Genomic DNA, 21,529 nt, shown 5'->3' on the forward strand with positions numbered 1-21,529 from the left:
TCCCTTTGGGCTCAATGAAGCTGCTGCAGCTATGACTCTCAGAGGCTGGTGATGTAAGTTGGTCCAGAGGGTGTACATGTTGGGAATTATGACCTCCTCCCTCTCCTGCTCTATGACACTGAGAGGCAACAACAGGTGTTTGGTGCCAGTCTCCTCCTTCATTACAGCTCAACGGGTGGCAGAGGAATTGGAGAAAGACAGCCAAAACAGTAACAAAGCCTTCTAACTCCTGACCAAGAAAAGAAGCCAGAATCAGACAAAGCATTATGGTAAGCCAAAGAAATAGAAGGGAAACAAGAATGAAGAAATTCATAGCCACCTGCTCTAAAAAAATTGTAAGGTTTATATTCAAAAGCAAGTTAGGCATTACCTCTTGGCCAGATCGTAGTGTTTCTAGCACAGACGGCATTGTAAGCTGAAGTGGTTAACAGTGCAGTCCTAAGCAGGCTTACCTGGGAATAGCAGAAGTCAGCAGGAAATCTGAGTTAAAAAAAATACCTCTAGGATGAATTGCAACAAGAGAAACGGCATTCTCTACCCTGAGAATAAGTGGGAAACTCAAAATTCATAACCTGTCCCCAGATGATGCTGGCCGGGATCACCCATTCCACTAAGCCAAGGTAGGAAAACTTCTTAGAATCACAGGTTTCAAGCCTGTCTTTCTAACCTTTGGAAAACTGCCAGAAGTTGTCCAGTTTTGTGCTGCCATAACTGGAAGAGACTTATCCATGGTTTTTGTATCCTCTTTTAGCTTTTATGTTGATATAATGTTTGGGGAGGAGAGCAAGCCACTACATTTCCACCCTTCAAATATCCAAAATGACTACTAAAATCCACAATGAGGTGCCACAAAGAAGTTGGATAATATGAGAACTTGATTTTAGCATGTGTGATTTGGATCAGTATGGCTTAGCAAGCAACCTATACTTTAAAATCACAGCTTATTAGAACAATACTTTTGTTTTTCCTATAAAAGGATTAGTACTTCTTACTAACCATCAGACAGACTTTATGTGACTGTAGGATGTAGCCTAGAACTTGAATTAAAACCATTAACTAGTTCATTCTTTGTTAGGTAACTTTGAGTTAATCTATTTTCAGGCTTTTGAGCCCTTCCTCCCATCCAACTTTGATGACTCCAAATTGCTAAACTGAAAGTTTTGTGAGAAACAAAAGAGAAAGTTAATTTTTTTTAGTGTAACCAACTTCATTACTCATTGCTTAACCTTATCTTTATTGCCAGTAAATGTGTGGTGACTCGGGCCAGTATGGATTTCTTAAAGATATGAAATACAAAAATTAAAAAAATATGGATGGTAGAGGGAGGGAGGAAAGCATTTCCACTCTTCCTATCAATCATATGGGCTAAGGAATCCAACCTTCTTAAGTTACAGTTCATGCAGTAATATCATTTAGCTGAGACCCAGACAGAAATAAAAGCAAACGCATTGGGAATATTATGGGATTGAGATTTATCACAATGTGTGATATTAAACGTGATCTTTGTATACAGATAAAACCTGAGAATGTTGAAGAAATCCAGAAAAATGCTCACTGTTTCATTATTATTATGATGTTATTTTTGCTGGGGGGAAAAAGTATGCTGGCTATGGCCCAGATTTTGAAAATGGATTGCCATTGCCTGCTTCCTAGGGCTGAGAGGTTATCCAGTTGTCTTTGTGCCTAAGGTGGGACAAGAATTTGCACAGCTTCTGGCCCAGTACCTTAACCAGTGGCTCTATTATTCAAATAGCATCCATAATGTATCTCTTTCCAGACTAATCACTGCAATAAAAATATTGGGCCAATGCAGCAGTATTCCATTTTCCTCTTCATTGCTGTTATCCTCTAATAGACCGACAGATTTTATGGACAAAAATTAATCTTGGTCCTCATTGGATTTTCTGAGTGATGATATTGTTTGTCGATGTTGTTTGTACTTCTTCAAAATAGGGGCTTTCCCAAGACTGATAGCATTTTTATCTTCTTCCTAAGTGGGTATTATTTTGCTTACACAGATATCGATGCTCGGAAATTTTAGATCACTGTCTAGATTAGTCATCTCCGACATGGTATCCTGCAACTGTGATGGACATGATCTGGTGGGCATAGTCAACCCCGTTGTTTGTTATGAGGTGGAAATGATGGTATATTCCAAATTTTCTTAAGAGTTCCGAGTTGGATCAAACCATTGAAAATAGGAAGTCCTCTATCCCTGAAGATCCAATGATAATTTTCTCTAGAAGAGGGGGTGATGAGATAAATGGGCATTGTATGCCTACTATTCTTCTTACCTTCTCTTTATCTTTTTCCCTCACAGCGTGAATGCATCTCTGTTCATGTTGGACAAGCTGGAGTTCAGATTGGTAATGCATGCTGGGAGCTGTTCTGTCTGGAGCATGCCATCCAGCCAGATGGCACCTTCCAGGCTGAACCCAACAAGTTCAGTAATGATGACTCCTTTACCACATTCTTCAATGAAACCCGCACGGGGAAGCATGTGCCACGAGCAGTTATGGTGGACCTAGAACCCACAGTAGTAGGTCAGTGAAATCATGAGTGGTGGCAAATAGAATGGGAGTTTTTGAACATTTGCAGTGCTGGAGATGGAGTGAAGAAATCAGGTATTCTAATCTTTTACCAGTTATGGAAGGGTGACTTCTGATGGTATGTAAAATTTGCTGTTCAAGAATTTTTAAAAAATTCCATTTGACAATATGTCTTCAGCCATCAGGTCCCATTTTGTAGAATTCTATACCAGAAACGTCCTTGGGATCTGGGGGAATCAAGGTGCTAAGAACATCTCTACAATCAAAGCACCACCACCACTACTACTTCTTCTTCTTCTTCTTCTTCTTCTTCTTCTTCTTCTTCTTCTTCTTCTTCTTCTTCTTCTTCTTCTTCTTCTTCTTCTTCTTCTTCTTCTTCTTCTTCTTCTTCTTCTTCTTCTTCTTCTTCTTCTTCTTCTTCTTCTTCTCCTTCTCCTTCTCCTTCTCCTCCTCCTCCTCCTCCTCCTCCTCCTCCTCCTCCTCCTCCTCCTCCTCCTCCTTCTTCGTCTGCCATATCCATCATCGGACACTGGCGATCAAGTTGGTGATCCTATTTTTATCAACAGCCACGTGAAAAAGTGCTGTTGGGTTTTGTCCAAACCAGTGCAAACCGGATTTGTCCAAACCAGAGCATATGCTTGGGTAAAGAATTTGTGATTAATGCTAAAACCAATCCTACAAGCCTATTTACGCTGAATTTTTTTTTTTTAATTATTATTTTGCAGCAACTTAATTTGGTCAGTGAAAACTTCTCACTTGCTGGTATTTTTACAAAGCTGACCTAAGATTTATCTATTTTAACTGGGGAGGAGAGGATAAATACCAAGGTTTTAACTACTGAGGTTTTGACTGAATTATGGCCTAACACTTAACTGACAGAGTGAATGAATCACACCAAATAATCAATAAAAAGATAATATCCAATCACTCAGGTAATTTAGATACCTGATGCAAAAAACCACTTACATGTATGCTTTCACTCCCCCTCCTTGGCAGAAAAAAATAGTATGCTGCCCTTTCTTGTTTCTAAAATTAGTTGACTGACTTACTTTGACTAATTATACTGTAGAGTTAAAGATTATCGGAATACAATCTAGAGTCACAGTCCCACACATATGCTCTACAAATTAGTGCCTCTAATTTTTAATCAGATACAAAGAAAAATTTTAAGATAGATAATTGTACTCTGGTTCACTTTCATTACATACTTTTCATTACATGAATATGTTGAAAGAAATTCAATTATGTATCCTTTTAAATAAATGATGGGAATGTACCTGTTTGCATGTTCCTAATTTAAAGAATTGGGGTTCCATTTTAGCTCTTCAGACATAATGTTATTATTTATTATATTCTATGTATTATACTACACCCTAACACCAATATTACTATTAACAGAGGTTTATACAGGCTTTGGAACGCCAGTTTATACAGCAAGTCCTAAACGGATTATTTTATTATTATTGTAGAGTACTTATAGCTCTGCTCTGGCAGCAGTAGTGGGATTGGAATAATTTAACAACTGGTTCTCTGGTTGGGTAGGTGTGGCCGATTGATCATGTGACTGGGTGGGTGACATCACTTATCACACCCAGCCCCACCTCCCGGCCACTCGTCTCAAAGGCAGAGGTAGGATTCAGTCAGTTGGGGCTAATCCCACCACTGGCTGGCCTCGCTCCCGCCCATTTTTTGGCCTGGGAAATTTTTTGCGCTGTTTTGGGGAGCGTTTTTGGGCCCCAAAAACACCCCAAAAAGAGGCTGAAAAAATAAAGAGGGCCTGGCCAGCCAGCGGTGGGATTTGCCAGTTCACCAAATTATGCAGAATCTTACCTACCAGTTCCTCTGAACCGGTGCAAACTGGCAACAGTCCACCCTCTGCCTGGCAATTATATGAGAAAATTTGTTTCTCCTGAATTTTGAAAGAGCAAACAGAAAAAAAAAAGGGCATCCTGCTGGCTACCTTGTGTGAATATTTCATTATATCCATCTGGGACAGAATTTTACTTGGAGCTTTTAAATATGTTGGATATCTAAATGTCCGCTTTAAATATTTTTTGTGTGGTTGTTTGCATCTGTATGTGTGGGAGTGGGAGAGAAAGAGATATTGTTAGGGACAAAAAAGTAAAAAGAATCAGAGTTTATTTTGAGTTTAACAATATATCTCTAATGTGCCACCATTATAAGTAGTCCTTGACTTATAACAGTTTATTTAGTGACAGTTCAAAGTTATAGCAGCACTGAAAAAAGTGACTTATGGCTGCTTTTCACACTTATGACCATTGCAGTATCCCTATGGTCCTGTGATCAAAATTCAGATGATTGGCAACTGGTTCACATTTATGACAGTTGAATTGTCTTGAGGTCATGTGATCATCTTTTGCAAACTTCTGACCATCAAAGTCAATGGGGAAGCCAGATTCACTTCACAACCGTGTAACTAACTTAACAATTGCAGTGATTCACTTAACAACAGTTGGCAAGAAAAGTCATAAAATGGTACAAAACTCACTCAACAAATGTTTTGTTTAACCACATAAGTTTTGGGCTCAATTGTGGTCATAAGTTGAGGACTACCTGTATTAATAATTCTATCCTCAGTTGTACAACCTAGATCATCAAGGATCAGACCGAGCATTGCAATAGTTCCTACTTGGTTTCTAAGAATCAAGCAAGACCATATTTGATGTTAATAATCTGTGCCTAGAATCATTTCAAATAAAGTTAAAGCCAAAAAAAATCTACTGCCATAGCTGAACCTCTAAGCATAATCTTTGGAAAATCTTTCAGGGCTAGCTCCTTGCCAAACCTATGGTCACTAGCCACAGTCATCCCCATCTTCAAAAAGGGAGACCCCAGCCTAGTTGAAAATTACATACCAATCTCCTTATGCTGCATCAGCTGTAATATCATGGAATTAATTATTAACCAATCCATTATCCTCCACTTAGAGACAAACAACCTACTCTCTAATAAACAATTTGGTTTCAGGAAAAAACTATCCTGTAATCTGCAATTCTTACACTGCAAAAACATATGGACTACACAACTCGATCAGGGTAAAGCAATAGATGCAATCTACATAGACTTTGATTCAGTGATACACGACAAACTACTTCTAAAATTGGTATCTTTGGACACCTTCATAACTGGATAGAAGCATTCCTGTCAAACAGACAATAAATGGTCAAAATTGTGAGCGTCCTATCAAATTCTGTACCTGTCAACAGTGGTGTCCCCCAAGGTAGTGTTCTAGGACCAACTCTCTTCATACTCTACATAAATGTCCTCTGTGAACATATTAAGAGCAACTGAGTTCTCTTTACTGATGATGTAAAACTATTCAATACCACCGACAATACTGCTACCCTTCAAAAAGACCTCGACTATGTATCAGAATGGTCAAACAAATGGCAACTTCAAATCTCAACAAATAAATGCTCTCTTTTACATATTGGCAAAAAGAATCAGAAAATAAAATACAAGCTGAATAGTTAAGACCTTGTTGATGATCCAAGCTCTGTAAAAGACCTTGGAATAATCATCTCTAATAATCTAAGTGCTAGAGCCCACTGTAACTACATAGCCAAAAAGGCTATTAGAGCTGTTAACCTAATCTTACATAGCTTTTTCTCTGGTAATATCACACTACTAACTAGGGCATACAAAACATTTATTTATTTATTTGATTTATATTGCCGTCTATTTGCCCATGGTGACTCATTTGCTAGACCAATACTTGAATACAGCTCATCAGCCTGGAAACCGCATTACATATCTGATATTAATACAGTTGCGAAAATCCAGAAATATTTCACAAGAAGAGTTCTCCATTCCTCTACCCATTGCAGAATACCTTATGCCACCAGACTTGAAATTCTAGACCTAGAAAACCTAGAACTACGCCGCCTTCGGTCTGGTCTAAGTACAGTATATAAAATTACACCTTGCAATGTCCTACCTGTCAATGAATACTTCAGCTTCAGCCATAACAACGCAAGAGCAAACAATAGATACAAACTCAAGGTTAACCGCACCAAACTTGATTTCAGAAAATACGACTTCAGCAACAGAGTTGTCAATGTCTGGAATACTCTACCTGACTCTGTGGTTTCTTCCCCAAACCTCAAAACCTTTAACCTTAGACTGTCTACTATTGACCTCACCCCTTTCCTAAGAGGTCGGTAGGGGGTGTGCATAAGTGCACCAATGTGCCTACCACTCCTGTCCTATTGTTTCTTTTTATTTTTCTTATATGTATCATTTTCATGTACTCATAACTATGTCTATACTTATTACCTGTAATCGTATAATCGCTTGACAAAATAAACAAATAAACAAAATAACCCACAAATGCTTCTGTCATATAGCAAACAAAGATGGTGTCAGATGTCAATTAGGAAGTAACAAATCACTATTATCAAAAAATGTCTTATATTTATCACAATATATTTACATTTCTGAATAGATGAAGTGAGGGCTGGGGCCTACCGCCAGCTTTTCCACCCAGAGCAGCTGATCACTGGCAAAGAGGATGCGGCTAATAACTATGCCCGTGGCCACTATACCATTGGAAAGGAGAGCATTGATATGGTGCTGGATCGTATTCGCAAGCTGGTAAGCACATGCATGGCAATTAAAAGTGACATGATTTTGAGGCAGAAATTCAGCGCAAATCTAGGGCAAGAAGCAGAAATCTAATGATAGGAACTCCAGTTCCAGTCATGCCAGTTGGGTATGCCATGAGCTATATTAATATGCAGAATGAGCTGGGTAAATAATCTATTTAAGTTGAACCTAAATAACAACCTATAAAAGTCATGGATCTCACAGTTTCAGTGCTAGGAAAACCTCACTAGGCTACCATGTTTGACAAATAATGCTTATGCCAAGTATATATTCCTCATACTGTAGAGGAATTGTTATCCTGTTATTTTATACTCTTTTCTTCTTGTATTATGAGGCAGTCACAATACAAATAGTCCTCTTCTTGCCAGCACAATTGAGCTCAAAATTTCTGTTGCTAAGTGAGACATTTGTTAAGTGAGATTTGTCCTGTTTTATGACATTCCTTGTCACATTTGTTCAGTGAATCACTGCAGGTATTAAGTTAGTAGCACAGCAATAGCACTTAGACTTATATACCACTTCCCAGTGCTTTACAGCCCTGTCTAAGCAGTTTACAGAGTCAGCCTATTGCCTCCAATAATCTGGGTCCTCATTTTACCCACCTTGGAAGGATGGAAGGCTGAATCAACCTGGAGCCTGAGATTTGAACTGCTAAATTGCAGTCAGCTGGCAGTTCGCAGAGGTAGCCTGCAGTACTGCATTCTAACCACTGTGCCACCACGGCTCAACATGGTTGTGAAGTGAATCTAGCTTCCACATTGATTATAGCAATAGCACTTAGACTTATATACCGCTTTATAGTGCTTTACAACCCTCTCTAAGCGGTTTATTATGCTTGTCAGAAGGTCCCAAAAGGTGATCACATGACCTCGGGACCCTTCAACTGTCTTAAATCAGTTGCCAAGCATCCAAATTTTGATCACATTAACATGGGGATGCTACAATAGTTATATGCGTGAAAAACAGTCATAAGGAGTTTTCTCAGTGATGTTGTAACTTTACTCTGTCACTAAATGAACTGTTGGAAGTCAAGGACTACCTGTATCACACAGCTAACTTAACTTTTAAAGGATTAGTGGTTAAGAATGGCTGTAATCTATTTTAGAAAGGTGCCAAGCATGAAAAAGAAATGCTACTAATAAACAAGGTTTTGTTCAAAAAGGTATGCTCACCACAATGTAGGTTCTTATTGAAAACTCACACCACCACTGGATTTCAGATTTCCGTAAACTGCCACTGAAAGTATGTTTTGCAAAGAATTAAAAGACTTTCTTTAAATGAGGAAATAGGAAGGGTCCCATGGAGACATCCTTACTTATTTGTATATTGAATATTAAAAAAGAGTAGAGAAATTACTTTTAATATTCCTTACAATGCTCCAAGAACACCTGTAGCATATATTAAGGTAATTATGTAGATCAGATGTGTTTTGCTGCATGTGCCTAAGCACAGGTTCATTGGGACAAAGCTGTAGCAACAAATTAGATTTTGAGTTAGATTTGGAATTGTAGAAATGGTCTTTGCATGTAGCAAACACTGAGTGTGCTAAAAAGAATTGTTGAGATACAAGGAGCTCACCCTGGATTGTACTTCTTTGTAGACAGATTCCTGCTCGGGTTTACAAGGATTCCTGATTTTCCATAGTTTTGGAGGAGGCACAGGCTCAGGTTTCACTTCTTTGTTGATGGAACGCTTGTCGGTGGATTACGGCAAGAAGTCCAAACTGGAATTTGCTATCTATCCAGCCCCTCAAGTGTCCACAGCAGTGGTGGAGCCCTACAATTCTATCCTGACCACCCACACCACCTTGGAACACTCTGACTGTGCCTTCATGGTGGACAACGAGGCCATCTATGACATCTGCCGTCGTAATTTGGACATTGAGCGCCCCACATACACCAACCTGAACCGCCTTATCAGCCAGATTGTCTCCTCCATCACTGCCTCCCTGCGCTTCGACGGTGCCCTCAATGTGGACCTGACTGAATTCCAGACCAACCTGGTGCCCTACCCTCGCATCCACTTCCCTTTGGTGACCTATGCACCCATCATCTCCTCTGAGAAGGCCTACCATGAGCAACTTTCTGTGGCCGAGATCACCAGCTCCTGTTTTGAGGCCAATAATCAGATGGTCAAATGCGACCCCCGTCATGGCAAGTACATGGCTTGCTGCATGCTCTACCGTGGAGATGTGGTGCCCAAAGATGTCAATGTTGCAATCGCTGCTATCAAGACCAAGAGAACAATCCAGTTCGTGGACTGGTGTCCAACTGGCTTCAAGGTGAGGAGCAAATAATTAAATATCTTCCTTCTGTCTTAAAGAGATGCACATTCACATAATGGGTATAATCCATGTCCCAAGGTAAGTATTAAATGTAAGTGACATCAATGTACTTGTCATAAGCTATTTTATCCAATTTCATTAAAATTGTGGGAAACTTCCAGTAGATCTTCAAAATGTAGAGTATAAAGTTACCTACTTGAACTAAACAGAAATTACTTTTTGAAAGAAAATATGCAAGTCAATTAAATAACCATTTTCATTCTGGATAGCAAGATGGATTTACCATAAATAAGCAAACCTTTCTTCTTATGTTCAGAAAATAATCTAACCTTTAACTTTTTTTTAATTTGCTGATCTATCTTCATGAAAATGCCCTATACTTCAAATAACCCTTCCCCTTTGAGTGGACATGTTTAGCTTTTATTGTTTTACAATGAACACCATTCATTTTATGCCCCTCCTAAACTTCTCTAAGTCCTGAAGCAGCAACTTTCAAAACAAAACATCTCCATTCTACGTAAAAGGGAATGAAATGTTAGTATGAATACTCCTACACAAACATTTGCAATTCTAGCTATGTAATCTGGTTGCTTGCATAATTCAAACAGGAAACTTAAAATCGATTTCAGTATAATCATATTGAATAGATTATTTGGTCTTCATTTGCGCTCATTTCTTTTGCCTGTTTCTCATTCAGCCCTATGCTTTCTTAAAAATGTTTATACTGTATTTTTGAATAATAATAGCAAGTAGAATAATGTTTTTAATAGAATAATGTACAAATTGTTGTGTAAGTAGTTGTGGAAAGTAAAATAAACCAAACTCAGAGCAAAACAAATAGTGACTAATATTGTATAACTTATCTCACAATTTGGGCAATACAGGTAGTCCTTGATTTATGACCACAATTGAGCCCAAAATTTCCATTGCTAGGCAAGACAGTTGTTAAGTGAATTTTGCCCCATTTTACGATCTTTTTGCCACGGTTGTTAAGTGAATCACTGCAGTTGTTAATGTAAGAGATGACCAGGCTGAGCATCAGGGTGAAGTCTTTTCTTTTATAGTCAATTCCAGCATTCTAATCAATGCCTAATTAATACAAGTTTCAATTCAATTTCTTATTCTGTCATAATTAAAAAATCTTCTCTGAGTGGTATCACTTCCATTTAACTCTTTTTACAGTCCTATTTCTTTATCTTTACACTTTTCCTCTTTCTTTCAAATCGCCGCTTCTACAATCTTCAACAAGGGCTCTTTCCTTCTGTTTCAGAGTTATCTCTAAAAAATCCAAAGTATTTTGCCCGGTCACACACCAATCACCACTTCACTGCTCCAGCACAAACTTGGTTCCTGGATAGCTTCCTGTCTTCTAAACAGCCATTAAAGACTGCCGCTACAGCCTGTCTTCGGGGGGAGTGTTGCTAGCCAGGGAGGGGAGATGTGGCTGCCCTCAACCCAGCAGGCGGTCTCCCCCTTTTTCACCACCCCTCCAGGGTGGATCCTTTGGGACCCTTCAACAGGTAGAACACGAATCCAAGCCACTCACAATCGCAGACTCCGATCCGTCTTCAACGGAAGTCCCACCGGAAGTCCCAGGGTGGAGTCAAATGCATCATCAGTCTGGAGTCCCTACATCCCCAAAAGAGATCTAAGTTGAAGTCGGTTGACTCTTGTCTGGAGTCAACTGTTAGTAGATCAGATTCTTGTGTATCGGTAACATGAAATAAAATCGCAGTGCTTTTGAACTCCATCCTAGCTCCTGGTTTTTGTATCTGGCAATTAATAGCAATACAGTTGTCACTTGAATCTAATTTGCCCTTGACTTTGCAAATCAGAAGGTTACAAAAGGGGAACTCATATGAGTTGTAAAAGATAATCCTTTCTTTGACATCTTGTGACATTTTGGATTCATATGCAGGAAACCAGGAGTCCCGGCAGCTCAAATGAGTATACAGTATACGTTTATTGTATACTAACATTCAAAGCTAATTTGCAGTAACAGATAACAGATAATCAGAGTTGGAAGGGACCTTATAGGTCATCTAGTCCAACCCCCACACCCATTCTGACAAATGGCAGTCCAATCTCTTCTTGAAGGTCTCAAGTGAAGGTACTCCCACAATTTCTGAGGGCAAGCTGTTCCATTGGTTGATTGTTCTCACTGTCAGAAAGTTCTCCTTATTTCCAGGTTAAATCTCCCCTTGTTCAGTTTCCATTCATTATTCCTCTTCTGGCCTTCGGGCGCTTTAGAAAATAGCTTGACCCTTTCCTCTCTGTGGCAGCCCCTCAAATATTGGAAGACTGCTATCATGTCTCCCCTGGTTCTTCTCTTCACTAGACTAGCCATGCCCAATTCCTGTAACCGTTCTTCATAAGTTTTAGTCTCCAGTCCCCTAATCATCCTGGTTGCTCTTCTCTGTACTTTTTCTAGAGTCTCAATATCTTTTTTATAATGCGGTGACTAAGGTTTACTAAGGCTGTATAGAGTGGTATTAGTACCTCCCTTGATCTTGATTATATCCCTCTGTTAATGCAACTTAGGATTGCATTAGCTTTTTGGGCTGCTGCTGCACAATGCTGGCTCATATTTAGCTAGTTGTCCCCTAAGACTCCAAGATCCCTCTCACAGTTACTGCTAGTGAGCCTGGTTTCACTCGATCTATATGTATGCTTTTAGTTTTTCTTGCCTAAGTATAGGACTTTCCTTTTCTCTACATTGAATTTGAATGCAATAGATAAAAGTCAATAGAATTCTTGGTGGGCTGGACTTAGTACCTCTCTTGTGTGAAGAGACTCAAGACTTATAACATGTTTGACTCCTCCTGTGATGACCTGTAGTCTCTCAAAATAACCCCAAACCCAAAACATATATTAAAGTCTGGTAAAGCCTTCAACTTAACTTCACTGTTTTATTAGGCACAGTTTAAAGTCACAAAAGTAAATAATGAGGCAAACAGAAAACCAAAACAAACCGCATTGATGAGAGTTGCGAAGCAAGCCAAGATAACCAATTATAAACTCCAGGAAAATAACTGAGAAAAGTCCATGGGAAGAATGCCAGCAAAGATAAACCTCTTTCAAGGTAAACACTAAATTGACTCCAGAAAATTCTAACTGCGCAGTTGCAAACTTATATACATAGCTCCCACCTGCAAGCCATGAGGAGGATCATGGTAATCTCCTCTTCAGTAGACCTCGCTTTGCCCTGATCCTCTCCTCCCTGCGTGACCTAGGATGGATAGGGGATGGGCCTGGATCCTCCTCTGACTACTCAGCCGGCCTCTGCCCTTCCCCAGCCTCCTCCACCACCTCTGGAGCCACACTCCCACTCCCTGTTGGCTGTTCCTCCTCTTCCTCAGAGTCAGTCTCCACCAGGGGCATGACACTTCCCTTGTGTTCAACTTGGTCACCTCCTATAGTAGATTGATGAATTCACTATGTACTTGATGAAACGTGGAGGGCTCTGAGAGGAAGCAACCATGGTGAAGACAGTATGTCATCTTCTATTCCAGTATTTCTCAACTTCAGCAAATTTCAGATGGGTGAATTTCAACCCTCAGAATTTCTCAGCCAGTTGAAAGTTCTGAAAGTTACCACGGTTGGCAAATAGTGTTGTGTCTTAAAGTCAATGGTCTTAAAGTCAAGTGGTAATGAAAGAAGAAGACTTCATATAGTTGTAGTTCAAAAGAATATTATCATCTGAATGTTTTAGCTTTTGTCGCATAAATATATTTTTACACAATCCAATACTTTCTCCCCAAATTTAGTAAGTGTAAAGTGTTGTAAAAACATGTCTTTTAAACAAGCGTGATCTTATTATCTTCATCTTGATCTCGGGAATTATCAAAAACAGCATTTTGTTGGAGAGTTCATATCCTTAGCCCTTAGCAATCCATTTTTAGGAGGGATGCAAATATTGTCTTTTTAACATCACAAGCTTTCGCACAGCAAAAGTATCCTAAAGTTATTTTTTTTAATTCCGGATTTTACTCCACTAGTCATTGTCCACTAGGGAGGGAACTATTACCGTCCCACTGAAATGGTACCTATCTACTTGCATTTGCATACTTTCGAACTGCTAGGTTTGCGGGAGCTGGGGTGAGGACGGGAGCTCACCCTGTCATGTGGCACTTGGGTCTCGAACCTGGGTCCGCTTACCAGCCAACAAGCCTGGTGTCTTAACCAGTGAGCCATAATTTTTTCCTCTAAAATGCTTGGAATATGGCATCACTCAGGTTAGCTATTAGAGGAAATTATGGGAATAAATTCGTTGAAGTCATCAGAATCTCCCTCCATAAAATTAATTCAGATTTCTCATTGCTTTCCCCACCCCCTGCTTTCTATCAAGGCCATTTTGAATGTTCTTATCGCTCCTTCTGTTTTTCAGGTTGGCATCAATTATCAGCCCCCAACCGTAGTGCCCGGAGGGGACCTCGCTCAAGTGCAGCGAGCTGTTTGCATGCTGAGCAACACCACTGCCATTGCCGAAGCCTGGGCAAGGTTGGACCACAAGTTTGATTTGATGTACGCCAAGCGAGCTTTTGTTCACTGGTATGTTGGTGAAGGCATGGAGGAAGGAGAGTTTTCCGAGGCGCGGGAAGATTTAGCTGCATTGGAGAAAGACTATGAGGAAGTTGGCATGGATTCCTTGGAAGAAGAAAATGATGGGGAAGAATTTTGAAAATATAAATGGTCCCTAGTGGTGCATATTTGGGCCACAAATGAAGTTCTCACAAGTCTTTGATGGACAAAAGAAGCATAGTAGTTAAGCTTAATCCTTTGCATTGTCTTGTCTACTCCAGCGGCATATATAAATATATCATCAGTCTGTGAAGAGGTTTTCTGCATTTTCTTTCTTAGGCCATACTATCGTCCTTGACTTATGACCATAGCGGAGCCCAAAATTTCTGTCACTAAGTGAAATGGTTGTTAAGTGAGTTGTGCCCCCTTTTACATCCTTTATTGCCAGAGTTGCCAAGGGAATCACGGCAGTTGCCAAGTTAGTAACATGGTTGTTCAGTGAATCTAGCTTCCCTATTGACTTTGCTCATACCATCCTGTCACAACTATGAGTCAGATGACAAGCATCCTAATTTTGATCATGTGACCGTGGGGGTTATAAGAGTGAAAAATGATCACAAGTCACCCTCCCCTTCCCCACGGGATGGGTGAAACATGTGAGTGGCTTCATTATTATTAACACCCTCCATCTATTATTTTCTTTTTCTGATTGCCATTATAATTTTTAATAATTTTAATAATTATATATTTTGATAATTATGTATAGGCAGTCCTAAGGGAGCCCGTCCATTACAAACTGAGCATATGTTAGATCAGGGGTCGCCAACCTTTTGGACCTCAAGGACCACCAAACTCATAATTTTAAATCTCAAGGACCACTAACTGGTTCTGTGGGCCTGGCCTATTTTGTGGGCCTGGCCTATTTTTGTGGGTGTGGCTTGGTTGTCATGTGACTGGCTGGGCATGGCTTGTATGTAATTATTATAAATATTTATATAAATATTGATTTTTTTATAAAAAGAGAGCAACTTTTACCCAAAATCAGGCAAAGCAGGCAGGCAGATTGAGTTGCTCACAGAACCACAGATTCATTCAGAGATCTATCTATCTGCCATCGGCTAGCTCCGTCTGTCACATAAAATTTGCTAGCAAGCGAACTCACAAAATTAACTCACAACACACCATGTATGTAAATATTGAATTTTTTTATTAAAAAAGAGCAACTTTTACCCAAAATCAGGCAAAGCAGGCAGGCAGGCAGATTGAGTTGCTCGGAGAACATTCAGTGATCTATCTATCTGCTCTCAAATTTGCTTGCTGTGAGTCTGCATTGAATAATAAAACCTTCAGTCCTAAGTGAGGTTCAGCTGTGCTTAAAAGCAGAGCCAAAGATCTAAAGACTAGCTAGAAAGCAAGAAATCCAACCATTTCCTGCTTCCTAGCTAGTCTAAATCTCCCGGCATAGCAGAACAGATGATGGTCAGAAGAAGGAAAATTGAGCAAGCAAGTTTGCCAGGTATGGAGTGAGTGGGCGGGGAGGGTTCCCACGGGCCAGGTGGGTGGCGCAGCCTTGTGTTTCTGCACAGCCTGGATTAATTGCTTTGGGGGGGTGCTCTGGGGGTGAGATTTCTCTGCGGCCCACCAAAATTTTCTCATGGCTCACCAGTGGGCTGCGGCCCACCAGTTGGTGACTGCTGTGTTAGATGATGTACATCTCTCTTCCTATTCTATGATGCCATTTAAACCAGCCATTGTGACTTATTCTACAAATTCCATAATTAAGCAAACCATGTTTTGGAACAATAGGTCAACCCAGCCACTTTTGCCTTTCCTTTGCCATACATAACAGGATAGACTGGTTTTTGCCAAACAGGTGGCCTTTAGTTGTATTGGACTTCAACTTCTATTATCCTCATCTCCTAGAATTATGTCTGTAAATGGGTCAATACTTTTATCACAGGGATTTTTTTTCAAAGTATGTGGAAAATATAAAGTATGTGGAAAATATAAAGATCCTACGACTGAAGTTCAGCTCCCTGGTCAAAAGATATTTGGAAGAAAAAAACTGTGAACATTGAAAAAGGGTGGAAGTGGAACAGTCCAAAAAAGTTGACATAACACCTAAAATACTACTACATCCTTGTGTTTGTTAGCTCTTCTGATGAAACATGTCTTCTGCTTTGCCTTGCTGAAGTTGTTAAGAGAATGCAATCCAACGTGACTCACACATCTTTCAATTTTTCCATTCCTTGGCTGTCTAGAAATAAACTCTCTGTGGACTGCATGTGTATCCATAGAAAGGAGAAAACTTGCCAGTATAATTCTTTACCTAATTTCAGTTCTTATTCCAACATCCTTCCTGAGGATCAGTTTTTTTTAAAAAAAATAGATTGCTTTCTCTGCTTTTATTCAGAAGCTGAAGACGGTGCACTGGGAATAGCCCAGATTTTTTAATAATTTTTTAATTTCTCTCTCTCTCTCTCTCTCTCTCTCTCTCTGTGTGTGTGTGTGTGTGTGTGTGTGTGTGTGTGTGTGTATATATATATATATATGTGGATCTTTGGTTGTTCGGGTTTCTCCTGTAAGATTCAAGTATCTAGGCAACGTTTGATGAAGTCTCATTCATCATCTTCAGGCTTCTGTCTCTCGGCTCTGTGCTTCTCAGAGTAATGTGAGATTGCAGCTGCTTCCTCCTTTAACTGCCAGTGGGGTGGGACTTGATTGGGTGGGGGCTTGGCTGTGTTCTGATTGGGTGGGGGTGTGTTCTCATTGGTAGGGGTTTGGTGTGTTCTGATTGGTTGGGGGTTGCCCCACCCAATCAAGTCCCACCCACTGGCAGTTAAAAGGAGGAAGCAGCTGCAATCTCACATTACTCTGAGAAGCACAGAGCCGGAGACAGAGCCTGAAGATGATGAATGAGACTTCATCAAACGTGCCTAGATATCAATCTACGCGAGAAAACCCAACAACAAAGATCCACATACAATCTATGAACCTCAGAAAACAAATATATACACACACACACACACACACACACACACACACACATATACATTTTACAGCATATATTGAGCAATGGTTAAAATAATTTTCTTTATCTTTATTATTGACGTGATCTACCTTGTTACAATAACTCCTTCGTTCTTTTAATGTTTTAATTTCTCTATATAGTTTGTGATTAAATGTACGTCTTCTGTCATTTCCATAACTTATCCAAATATCAAATATTACCTTTTCTTTAACCACTCATATCAAATGTTCCATATTTCGTAATAGTCATTATCTTGTTTATTTTTTAACAGTTTGGTTAGGCTATCCATCTCAGCGCATTCATGTATTTTTTAAATTACCATATCCTCTGAAGGAATGGAAGGCAGTTTCCAGTTTTGTGCGTAGGTTATTTTGGCCGCAGTTATGATATGCAAAATTAAATATTGATATTTTTTTGTCCATGTTTGACTCTATCATACTTAGCAGAAAGGTTTCAGGTTCAAGTTTTAAATTTTGTTTTGTTATATTTAAAATCAAATTTCTAATATTTCTCCAAAATGGGAACAGCCCACATTTTATTGACGTAACAAGCCTGTGACACCGGTTGGGCTGAAAAGAAGGGATTTGCCAGGTTATCTGGAAGAGTTCCTGGTTAAGTCAAGTGTTGGGGAAGGCAATCCAACACCTTCCCCGTAAGATTTAATTTCTGGATTAGAAAAAAAAGGAAGAATGTGGTTATTAACATGCAGTTTCAGAAACAGTTATAAGTTGTGCAAAATAAATGATGTAACTTTCTGAAGATGCCACCTTAACCACACAAACAGAAAAAAAAATGCATTGTGGTTTCTGTGTGTCCCTTCAGGCAATAAAGAGGAAAGAGAGAAAACGTTTGGTTAAAAGGGGTAGAGTTATCTCCATATAGGCTTTTCTAGGACGATTCTGTGAAATGAAAGTTATAACAAATCAGTAACTCACACAGTGAAAAAGAAGCACTCCAAATATGGGATGTTTTGCATATTTGGGTTCTTGCTGAGTAATAAAGCCAAGTTTAGTCTCCCCTCCTCTCCCGCTTCGGCTCTGTTCCCCCCAGGCAAGAAAAGCAGAGGGGAAGATGAGGGAGGGGCAACTTTTCCAGGCAGCACAATCAGATATCTCCCTGTTTTATCTCATGGGTGTGGCAGCTAAAAGCTTCCTCTGTTTCTCTTTCATGGGAGAAGAGACATGGGATGGGAAAAGGGGTGGAAAAGTTCTTCAGCTGCCACCCTTGGATGATAAACACTCTGTTTGCAACAGGGGGCTCTGGTACCCCAAAAGTCCATTTCTCCTCCATCGCTTGCCCTTTGTTTTTCTTGCCGTGGGAAAGGAGGGGCAGGGTGACGGTGCCAGAGAAGCAGCTCAGGATATATATATTTTTTTAAAGAAGGGTGTGTGGAAACCTCTCCTTTGCTCCCAGTTGTCTGATCCCACAGTAAAAGATCTGCTCGCCAACGCTGTTCCCTCCAGATTAACTATCCCACATGGATCAGGTGGGTTGTTTTTCTGACATGGGCTTAAAGATCTTCTGTCAGACTGCTGCACAATATATTATAATGGTTGCAGGAACGTTGGGTTGCAGGAATTGGGTATGTCTACTTTAATGAAAAGAAGGACTAGGGGAGACATGACAGCAGGGTTCCAATATCTCAGGGGCTGCCCCAAAGAAGAGGGAGTCAAGCTATTCTCCAAAGCACCTGAGGGCAGGACAAGAGGCAAAGGGTGGAAACTAATCAAGGGAAGAAGCAGCCTAGAATTAAGGAGAAATTTGCTGAGAGTTACAGCAATTAATCAGTGGAACCACTTGCCTCCAGAAGTTGTAAATACTCCAACACTGGAAGTTTTAAAAAAGATGTTGGATAACCATTTGTCTGAAATAGTGTAGGGTTTCCTGCCTAGGCAGTGGGTTGGACTAGAGGTCCCTTCCAACTGTTGTACTATTCTATAAACTGCAATTGCTCAGCCTTGCACATAAGCTGCTCCTGTGTTTGTTCTTGAGGTTTCCTTCACTTTCTTTTCCCCTCTTGTTCCCCAGAGTATCTCCCTGGGACTGGAGGACTGAAGGCTAAAACCCGGTGCTTATTCCCTCTTGCCATCCTCCCCCAAGCTGGCACTGACATCTCTGAGCAGTGCGTTGATAGGATGTCAAAGTTTGCAGGATAATAAGAGTTATCAGCACCAAAGCCATCTCTACGGACTTTGTGTATGTGTGGACTCCGTGTGTGTATGTGTGTTGATGCACCTACAAAAGTAGCAGGACTTGTATTGCAGTGGTCTGCCTTTCTTAGGTCTTCCAGTGTACCATTTCTGCATTGCCATCTTAATATAAAGTTTTAAAGGTTCACAATCAATGTCTGTAATCAAGGATCTGATTCCGACACATTGTAAGGTAGAAGAGAACTGTGCACAATGCTGTGTGCAACATTCCCAGCATACACACCTTCCCCACGCCAGTTTGGTCTAGTGCAGGGATCCCCAAACTTGGCAACTTTAAGACTTGGGGACATCAACTTCCAGCTATGCTGGCTGAGGAATTCTGGGAGTTGAAGTCCACAAGTCTTAAAGTTGCCAAGTTTGGGGATCCCTGGGCTAAGGCGTCAGGCTAGAAACTGGGAGATTGTGAGTTCTAGTCCCTCCCTAGCAATGAAAGCCAACTGGATAAACTTTGGGCCAGTCACACTCAGCCCAAACCACCACACAGAGTTGTCATTGTGGGGAAAATAGGACAACAAAGGTGTGTTCACCTCATGTCATTATAGTTGTGCTTTTAAAGTTGTAGCAACGTTTTGGCAGAATCTCATCTGCCATCATCAGGCTTCTGTATTGTGTTCGTGTATATATGGGTTAACTCTACCCTCCTAGACTTTACAAACTGATGTAGCCACAGGAAGAATTCTTTGATGCTCGCTCTTTACAACAGGTAAAAATCCTAAAGTCTCTAAAGTGGCGTCCAGCTTTTGCCCCCCTCCAAAACCTCTGGCATTCATTAAGATTAGAGGCTGGTTGCTTCCCCTGCACACACACCCTCCCCTTGGCTGCGGAGCTGCAGGCTAAGCTCCAAGTTTCGCTCACCAGAAAGGTTGCAATTCAGCACTTTGGGAAAGGGATAAGCAGATTAGCCTTGGGGAAGGGAGATAGGAAGTGGGGAGTGGAAAAGGCTGCAGACCTTTTTCATGATTTCGTGCAGGCAGCAATCGATCTTAACTTCCACTCCTCTCTTACCTCCCAAATGTCCCTTCAAGTCACTGTTTCTTCAACTATTTTCTCTCAGGGTCCCTTCCCCCTTTTAAAAATTATGGAAACCCGCAGAATAGCTGTTGCTTGTATGGGTTTATACAGGGGGTCCTGGAGATACGACCACAACTGAGCCCCAAATTTAAGTTGCTATGTGAAACATTTCGGTGAGTTTGCCCCATGTTTTTGTGCCACCGTTGTTAAGTCGATCTTTGCATTTGTTAAGTTGGTAACATGGTCATTAAGTGAATCTGGCTTCCCCATGGACTTTGCTTGTCAGAAGGTCGCAAAAGCTGATCACGTGACTTTGGGACACTACAACAGCCATAAACCTAAATCAGTTGCCAAGGATTCGAATTTTGATATGACTATGGGGATGCTGCAGCTGTGTGAAAAGTGGTCATAACTCACTTTTGTCACTGCCATTGCAACTTTGAATGGTCACTAAATGAACTGGTGTAAATTGAGGACTACCTGTATTGATCATATGGATATGAACATGTCACATGGATGTGCTTATTTTTGCTGCAGCTTTTCACTCGATTTTAAGATTCTGGTCTTATTCGACATACTGGTAAATCATTTTGATTTCGCGAGTACCTCAGAGAATTTGGGGGCACCTCCAGGGGTCCTTGGACCACATTTGGAGAAACAGGAGAGAGAGGGAGAAAGGGAGGGAGGGAGAAAGGGAGGGAGGGAGGAGGAGAGGGAGGGAGAAAGAGAGGGAGGGTGAAAGAGAGAGGGAGAAAGAGAAAGAGGGAGAAAGGGAGGGAGGGAGAAAGAGGGAGAGGGAGAAAGAGAGAGAGGGAGAAAGAGAGAGGGAAGGAGAGAAAGAGAGAGAGAATAACACACCTCCACCTGTGTGTATCTTGTTCCCTTTCTTGCCATCTTGGCTGATGTTAAGTGAATTTCAATGTTAATATTAACAACTATTAAAGTTCTTTAAAGACTTTAAAGTGTTACCTTGTTGCTTTGACTTGATTGTAAGCCGGTGGGCAGCATTTAATACAATGTCCATATGGAGATGCTCAATCATCCAGGTCGTGCTTTTCCAAACCGGACTTTCTTGGGTTTCCCCTTGTACTCTATAAAGGATTCCCTTCTCATCCAAGAAGCTCAGAACCGAAGAAGCTTCTTGGATGAGAAGCGAAACGTTGTCAAGACCAAAACAAAAAAAAACAAAAAAAAAACAAAAAAACCCAAACCCCAAGAACGTCCAGTTGCCTTTTGGAAATGCACCTCTGGGACATTTCATGTAATAAATAAAACAATATTCAATGTTTTCCCTCTC

General features: G+C 40.5%; 1 protein-coding gene across 3 annotated transcripts; it reads left to right on the forward strand.

Moving 5' to 3' along the window:
• Positions 1-123: 123 nt before the first annotated feature.
• Positions 124-14,293, forward strand: LOC113446242 (tubulin alpha-8 chain). 3 transcript variants are annotated; one of them, XM_087935128.1, is made up of 6 exons: positions 141-269; positions 2,321-2,543; positions 7,015-7,163; positions 8,776-9,456; positions 12,376-12,541; positions 13,847-14,293. In XM_087935128.1, the coding sequence occupies exons 1-5, from the start codon at positions 267-269 to the stop codon at positions 12,493-12,495; spliced, it is 1,176 nt and encodes a 391-aa protein (XP_087791254.1). In that variant the 5' UTR covers positions 141-266; the 3' UTR covers positions 12,496-12,541; positions 13,847-14,293. The 3 variants fall into 3 exon arrangements, with proteins under 3 accessions (XP_026571624.1, XP_087791254.1, XP_087791255.1); XM_026715839.2 differs by lacking the exon at positions 12,376-12,541 and having other exon boundaries at positions 124-269; XM_087935129.1 differs by lacking the exon at positions 12,376-12,541 and having other exon boundaries at positions 160-620.
• Positions 14,294-21,529: the final 7,236 nt, after the last annotated feature.

Source organism: Pseudonaja textilis, chromosome 5 (assembly GCF_049901715.1).
Source record: "Pseudonaja textilis isolate UNSWEBS1 chromosome 5, rPseTex1.2, whole genome shotgun sequence".
NCBI lineage: Eukaryota > Metazoa > Chordata > Lepidosauria > Squamata > Elapidae > Pseudonaja > Pseudonaja textilis.

Excerpts from the sequence above, each read along its gene's own strand:
- LOC113446242 (XM_026715839.2), top strand. Across the intron at positions 2,544-7,014 it reads CCTAGAACCCACAGTAGTAG|ATGAAGTGAGGGCTGGGGCC; the intron begins GTCAGTGAAATC and ends ATTTCTGAATAG. Across the intron at positions 7,164-8,775 it reads TGGATCGTATTCGCAAGCTG|ACAGATTCCTGCTCGGGTTT; the intron begins GTAAGCACATGC and ends ACTTCTTTGTAG.